Genomic DNA, 7,986 nt, shown 5'->3' on the forward strand with positions numbered 1-7,986 from the left:
TTTAACCTTAAAACATAGGGCCTCGGTCACACGGGCAGGGAAAATGCGGGGGGGGGGGGAATCGTGGCTGTTTGCCCCGGGGCAAAGTAATGTGCGGTTGCGCAAACAGACATCCCGTGGAGGTCCCATAGTAGGGGGGAGGTGCCGATCACACCACAATCCTGCGGCGCGGCAAAGAAGCGGCGTGCTGCGGCAAATGGGTGGGGGGGTTTCCTGTACACTGACGTGTGCGCATGCCCCGTTGGGTGCTTGTGCGCATCCTGAGGACACTTGAAAAAAAATTTTTTGCGAGGGGACATGGGCAGGCGCCGGATGCCATGGGATTCCACAGGAAACGCGATCACGCGCCCGCCCTTGCCCTGCGGTTTCCGGAAACTAGTACCTCTGAGGTACTAGTTTTTTACTGCGCATCTTCGGAGTGAAGCCTCGGGTGAGCCACGGGAGCTCTACGCTTCCCAGATGTGGCAGTGAGATCGTGCCCGGAAAATCCGCCTATCTTCCGTCTCTCTAGCGTGCCTAATGCTCCGTGTGACCGCAGCCTAGATATCCCTGTAAGTCCTCTCCTGTACCTACAGAGGAAAAATACACAGCTGCTGAGAGGGTATGAAAAGGTCTACTGGGGCTGCTGCTGGCAGAGGTATGCTTGTATATTGCAAGGGAAGGTGCAATGCATTTCAGTGCATGCTGCACATAGAAACATACTGCCCATGCACACATATGCCTCAAGTCCCTGTCAGTCAGCAGCAGACCACCCAGTGTTATGGTAAAGGGCAAGTTTTCTCCTTTCCTCTATAGCGTGCCCAAGTGCAGCAGTTTACTCTTCCTTGCAATGGTAACCACTTACAAGCAGGGCTGGCTCCCAATTTTGGAGGACTCTAGAGAAGATGCTATGCATGCCACCAACTCATGCTCAAGGTCTCTCCTGGGAGAAGGGAGCAGAGTGTGACATGTTCACTTTCCTCCATGCCCCAATCAGCACAGGCAAGACTAAAAGACATGTGATGTCCTCTCTCCTAGTCCCTTTCCTAGCATGAAATCATAGACTCTCTCTGAGGCCCTGTGACATCACAGAGGTCTTTAGGGTGATCTCTGATTCCTAAAGGGCAGGGGCAGATGGGGAGGCAAAAACAGCCCCGGAAAGAGGTCCACCCCTCAATGAAGGGGAAAAGGCGCAACAGTCAGCAGGCTCGTGGTGACTGCTCGTAGGTGGCTGGAACAGCTGGCTCATTTGCCACCATGACTGTTCACCAGCATGGCTCAGGCAGCCAGCTCATTCGCTGTGGCAGCTGTTCACCAGAGCAGCCCAGGAAGCCAGATTTCCTCTCAACATGGTGGTGGCTTGAGGGTGGCTTGCACAGTTGTATTGTACACCATGACAGCAGCTTATGCGGGCAGCCAACTCTCTGGCTGCAATGGCTGCTCGTTCACCCTGTACAGGACAAGGGCTGGTGGCTCTCTCACTGCCATGGCTATTTGCCCAGTCTGCACCCGGAAAGGGACAATGACTTGCTGCAGTGGCAACTGTGAGGGCTACCCCAACCGAGGCGAGGGTCGCCACCTGCTTGGGACAAGGGTGGCCTCAGCAGGGAGGACTCAGACCCCCCCCCCCAGCCATCAGTCTATTGGGACTTTTCCCAAGTTGCCCCTGCTAGTAGGAAGAAATGAGTCTAGGTCTCAGCTGGCAGTGGGTAGGGATGCCAAGTTGAATGAAATAAAGCCAAATGAAATAATAAACTCTGGCTTCTGAAACTCCTGGAGATTTCAGGATTGTGCCTGTGGAGGGCAGAGCTTGAGAGATCAGCATGGATATGATGTTATAGAGTCTACCCTTCAAAACAACCTTTTCCACCAGCAGAACTACTCTCTGTAGTCTGGAGGGAGATCAATTGCAATTCCAGGAGAACCCCAGGATCCACCTCTGCAAGTTGGCAACACCAACAGTGGGCACCCCGCCAGGCCACATGCCTTGGACAATGCCTCACTCTGCTATCCCTTGATGCTGTCACATGGGAAGCTGTAGAGGGACAGGCTCAGGACACTGCTAGAGAGGAAGCTAAAATCTATTCTCTGATCTTGGAGAGTCCATCCATTAGGAATCAAGCCTATTTTGCCATGACCTGGATGGCCCAGGCAAGCCCGATCTCATCAGATCTCAAAGGCTTAGCAGGGCTGACCCTGGCAAGTACTTGGAAGGGAGACCTCCAAGGAATGCCAGGGCTTGCGACGCAGAGGCAGGCAATCAAGCCACCTCTCTGAAAATGTTGAAGCCCCAGTAAGGGTCGCCAGAAGTCACCATGACTTCTAGGCTCACAAGCGTGTGCATGCGCGCGTGCGCGCGCACAGACACACACAAATACTTTTTTAAAGGGGAAAAATGAATCAAGCCTATTTCTATCCATGCTAAGCTCACAAGCGTGTGCACACACACGCGCACACACGCAAATACTTTTTAAAGGGGAAAAAATGAATCAAGCCTATTTCTATCCATGTAGCCCCATCAAGAGTTCTGTTTCTTGGTTACACTATAATGTTGGGACAAAATGTTGAGAACTGGCACAAAAGCTTTAGGAGAACAGGAAGTAATGATTCATGCTTCAACCTGAGAGGAAAAGAAGGAAGTCCAACCTGCAGCCTTTTTCTGTAGGCCCAAAGCTTATTCTCGCCCACCCTTTGGGGCACTGCAGTCTGCTAGCTACAGCACAGGAAGTACAAGGCGTGTTCTGTGTAAAGGTCAGCTTCTTGTTGCATCGCATAGACTTTAACTGGAAAGCAGGAGGAAAATCATGTGTTAGATTTATGTAAAGACACAACTTCTCATTAAAAACGAAAAAAGTTAGCCGTCATTTGTGATGCCCACATAATTTCTCTATCTCAATACAGAGGGGAAGTAAAACACCAGATGTATGGAATCTATGTAGAGGAACCATATATGTTAAGATGGGTAGTTTTGTTTGTCTGTAGCAGCAGAAAAGAGTAAGAGTACAGTAGCACCTTAAAAACTAACAACATTTGTGGTAGATTCAGGTGGGGTGGCGGTCTTAAGCTGCAGAACAAAGTTTGAGTCCAGTGCCACCTTTAAGACCAACAAACTTTTATTCACAGTATAAGCTTTCATGTGCAAACACACTTCATCAGACACAGTGGAAATAACCTCCTCAACCAATACATATAGGGGGTCGGATGGGGGTTGTTGTCAGGAAGGACTGTTTACAGTCAAGATGCATAAGTACTGGGTGATTATAGCTGAGATTGGATGTAAGAAAGATCTGTGAGTGGCAGTAAATTAGCATACAAATACAAGAATTAACAAACAGATGTGGGAATGGCACCTACAAGACAAATACAGTTGAATTCTGGGTACAATCAAGAACTGAGAGATGTAGGCTGTGGTCGCACAGCAAGGTAATTGCGATTTGTTCCTGCTATAAATTTAATCGGGAATATTTTTTTTTCCGGGTTGGGATGATCACACATCCCTCGCATTCTACGAGGAGGCTCTGGGCACCGTTTAAATGCAGTCGGCCCCTCTCTCTGCTGCCAGCTCGCCTGCCAGCCCACCCGGCACTTCCATCCCTGCCCGCCCGCCTCCCCTCCCCAGCAACTTTCCACACCACCAGCCCAGCACTGCTGGCAAGCTGGGCGAGCTCCCCGGCGCCAGAGGCTCCCTCCCTCCCTCCTAACGCCGCATCGGGGACTCCTGGGGTGGGCAGGATCATGAGCCCTGCCCTGGATGGGCGCTTGAATGTTTAAATATAGAATTTATTCTGCGTGGGATTGCTCATGCGCTCAAAGGTGGCAGCTGGAAAAAAAACCTTATTGCGCAAAGAACGGTCAGACGACCCTAATGGCAATCACTGCGAGAGATGGCTGCCTAGATCGGTGAAATCGTGGATTCAAAGCGCAAGTACCCGAAAAGTACTTGATTTTCCCGGTGCAGGAAAACACGGTAGAGAACTGAGAGGGTTGCGCGAGTGAGCCTGCTTCAGCGCGGGAGGTGGATTGGCCCATCTGATCAGCAAATTTAAATGTGAGAGGGAACAGCAGTGAAATCAAAACGACTGTGTGACTGCACCCTTAGTATGTACATTCCTTCAGATTCATAGAAATAGATTTCCTCAAATATTGCGTATAGGTGAGGGGCGGGGGGGTTTAAGTTGCCTGGAAGAGCTAATTAGAGTCAAGGTGCCTAGGTAACTGAGCAATAAATACTGCTAAGGTTGGAATAACACATTAGGTAAAACTCTCTGTTTTGCACTCAGACATGCACACACATATAGATACAGGAAATATTACCTTCCTAAACACACAGGACTATCTAGGAGGCTATTGCTCATTTGTCAATGTAATCCAGCAATGATGACCATATCTTGAAATCTTTAAGAGTTCACTGCAGGCACAATCACTCAGATAACAGCATTACAGTCTGGATGTCTAACCACACATCACGAGCAATAACGGTTAACATTTTGTGGCACGTTTTTAAAAAGAAACACAGCGTGTGTATGTGTTTGAGGTGGGATTTGGCAATGAGAAGCAGTGAAGTGGTGTTTAACCCTTTCCCTGACCACAGTGTCTCTGATCCATATCACATCTAAATGGCATTCTCCAACAGAATTCAAAGCCCTTGTACAAAAACTTTAGGCATGGGAAGTCTTTGGGAAATTCTCCTCTCCAAACTCCTGCTTTTCTTAAAAAAACAAAACCAAAAGTGCCAAGGCTGGGATCTACAATCACAGTAGGACTTACAATTAAATCCTGAGTGGAAGTTCTCCAATTTAAGCCAAATGTGTTTAGACTGGAGTAATTCTGCACAGGACCCCGAAACTGGCCTCTGTGAGATTCCGAATTCGTATACACAGCAAAATTAGGCACCATTTAAACTTTGGTTTTATTAAACCCCGGGGTGAAGCTCCACCCAAGCGCATATCACCGACGCATAAAATAAAATAAAAATGGCGGGTAAAAAGCGGAAGCCTTGGGCAGCTTTTGAGCGGGGTACAGGAAGTGGCTCTACACCGGCGGAGGAGCGATCACACAGGGGGGGAAATGCGGCTGGAACCGGAGAAGCAGGAAAACACCACTTGGAGACCTGGTATCAAAATACTCCACTTTATAGGGGGGTTGAGCCGGAAAGCGACGGCTGGGGACGGGAGGTAGATGTTGACCGTGTGATCGCGCGTAAATAGTCAGTTTCTAACCGGCACGTATACTGGCTCAAATGGCCCATCTGAACACACCCACAAAGAAAAGTATAGTCATTGAACACTTTATTTGTTACTAAGTTGTTCTACCTCATTTTGTTACGGGGAATAAATCACTGCATGACTGCAACATGAAGTGATTATTTGCCCATCTGAAACAGCTGTCATTGTTCAACCATCACAAACAGGGCTTCCAAATTACCTCATAATCCATCACTACAAAACACAGCAATTCTCAACATTGATAGTTCTCGTGTATTGGTGCATTTGAATGCCATTGTGAATCTGCCCTGTGAACAACCCTCCCCATCTACTCTGCCCTGAATTCCCTGAGGGTGTATATAGATGGACAAGGTGCATTATGAATTATACTTGAACAGATGTCAGATGCTGCTTTTCTGTTCCAGGTATCATTTTTTTCCTCATCATGGGATGATGCAAATATTTTTTTGAAAACAAATCATACAAGCTAGGGGCCTGCAAGGAATTGTGGGAGGAGGGGGAGCAGGAGAGATAAATTATTGGGAAGTCTCCAGGGTACTATCAGTTCTGAAGTGCTTGAGTAGGCTGGTTTCCCCATCTCCCTCTCCAGTTTCCCCGTCTCCCTCTCTTCATGCTCTGTCCTCATCAGGTTGCTTTGGTGGGACTGAGGCTCCTTTTTAATCTACTTCCCCCCCCCAAAAAAGATAAATATGCAGAAACTCAGTTTTGACTTGAGGTTGAGCTTCTTTCACTGCCTTCATGATGGGCATCTAATAATGAAGTCTGCCAGTAGAAGAAACAAACTGGGTGAGGAATCATGGTGGGGAGGAGTGTGAAGAGATCTGGGAGTTCCATCTACCAACCCAAATAATACCTTCCAGGATACTATAAGCACTTAAAGGATTCAGCAGCACAATTTCATTTCCTCCTTTTGTCACTTCTCCGCTTTAACTGAGGTCACTTGCCTAGGGTTTCTTGCCCTGACTTGGAGGCTACTGGGAAGCAAGCCCCCCCCCCATTTCCCCACAACATTGTGGTACATTCATGCACCACTTAGGGTTTCCCTGTCTTTTCTGTGACCTTTCCCAAACCTGCTTTGGGAAAGATCATAGCAAAGCTGGGGTGGCACTCAGGCGGATGGGACAGTGTCCTGCCCACATTGGCACCATTTACACTGCTCCAGTCCCTCCCCCACCCCCCCAGTGGACATTCCTCCCACACGTGAAACTGTCTTATATTGAATTAGACCATCAGTTCCTCAAAGTCAGTAATGCCTACTCAGGCTGGCAGTGGCTCTCCAGGATCTCAGGAAGAGGTCTTTCACATCACCTACTGCCTGGTCCTTTTAACTGGAGATTGAACCTGGAACCTTCTGCATGCCAGGCAGAGGCTCTTCTACTGAGCCACAGAGGGGGCTCATCACCAGAGGTTTATTTAAAATCAGCAATTGACTTATTATTAAACTGTTAGAACAATATCAAGTTTTCTGAATTTCCAGCTCCCTCCCCTCTTAAAAACTAAGCTTCTAGCCCATTTCCTTGAGGAGATATGCCTCTCCCCTTATATCTCAGCAAACAATGTGCCTATTTTTTTACAACCTTGAAGAACCCTCTGGTGGTGTGTGTGTGGAGGGGGTAATGGCCACCACAGGGTGTCAGAGCACAGAAAATGTGGGGGAACCTGCCACTTGGAAGTCCCATTGCCAGAGTGATCCGTTGGCATCTGGAATGTCAATGGGATACACACAAGCCCCATCTCCATGTAGAGAACACTTGGCTCAAAAGTGCATGCCTCCTGGAGCATTCTCAGTTTGGGGTAGGGTTGCCAGGTCCACCCTGGCAACTGGCAGGGGATGCGAGGAGACTTACCAGGAGAAAGGGGAAGGCCCAGGCCACTTTGCTGGCATCGCATAGGAAGTGACATCATCATGCTGTGACCAGTGTTCCCTCTAAGCTGAGTTATAGTGTGAGCTAGCTCACAGTTCGTTAGCCTCCGGCTTACAGATTTTTATCTTCGCTCAGGAAGGGGGGGCTCCAGAGCAAACTGATTTATGCAGCAGCAGAATCGCTCGCTCACAACTCTAATGCCAGTAGCTCACCGAGTAGAATTTTTGCTCACAATGCTCCACAGCTTAGAAGGAGCATTGGCTGTGACCTCCCTGTGGTGCTCTGGTATTTGGGTAAAAACTCTATGATAAAAAACAGCTCCTGTCATAGAATTTTAGCCCAAATACCAGAGCATTGCCCAGATGTTGTTGGAATGATGACATCACTTCCTGTGCAACAACAACAACAATACAGTCCACAGTCAACAAAGACCAAGAACAACCAACAAATAACAACTGTGTACTGATCAACCCACCCAAGAGCAATAAAAGAGAGACTACAATACAATGCAAAACATGTAATCCATCATAGGACAATACATGAATATAATCCAGAATAACAGTCTCCCGAAACCCAATCTGGAAAGGGTGTCCACAATGAAGTCAGGTACACTTTACAGAAGTCAGATGTCCAATCCTTTTCAACACTTTTCCTAGGTACAAGAAGTGTTTCGGACTTCAGGTCCTTCCTCAGGAGCTATAAGCTATAAAAATAGCATACATCATACTAATGAAATACTAATACAAACATATAAACCACATAATATTATCATATCCATTAACCACTAATTTATACAGTCTCATACAATCTTACCCAATCCTGTAAGTCTCTTAGCAGATTCTTAATAAGTACAATCATTCAGGTTTTCTGTAAAAGATAATGTCTCCTCAGTATGAATAATAATTTCCACAACAGTA

At 47.6% G+C, this 7,986-nt stretch overlaps 1 protein-coding gene across 1 annotated transcript in view; it reads right to left on the reverse strand.

Annotated features, from left to right (window-relative positions):
- STAB1 (stabilin 1) overlaps positions 1-7,986 on the reverse strand; it is a 168,349-nt gene that overhangs the window by 155,187 nt on the left and 5,176 nt on the right. Inside the window, exon 3 of the mRNA XM_015420864.1 lies at positions 2,626-2,762. Within this exon, the coding sequence (XP_015276350.1) occupies positions 2,626-2,762 (137 nt within the window). The remainder of the gene's footprint in view (positions 1-2,625; positions 2,763-7,986) is intronic.

Source organism: Gekko japonicus, unplaced genomic scaffold, assembly GCF_001447785.1.
Source record: "Gekko japonicus isolate JY-2015 unplaced genomic scaffold, Gekko_japonicus_V1.1 scaffold2264, whole genome shotgun sequence".
NCBI lineage: Eukaryota > Metazoa > Chordata > Lepidosauria > Squamata > Gekkonidae > Gekko > Gekko japonicus.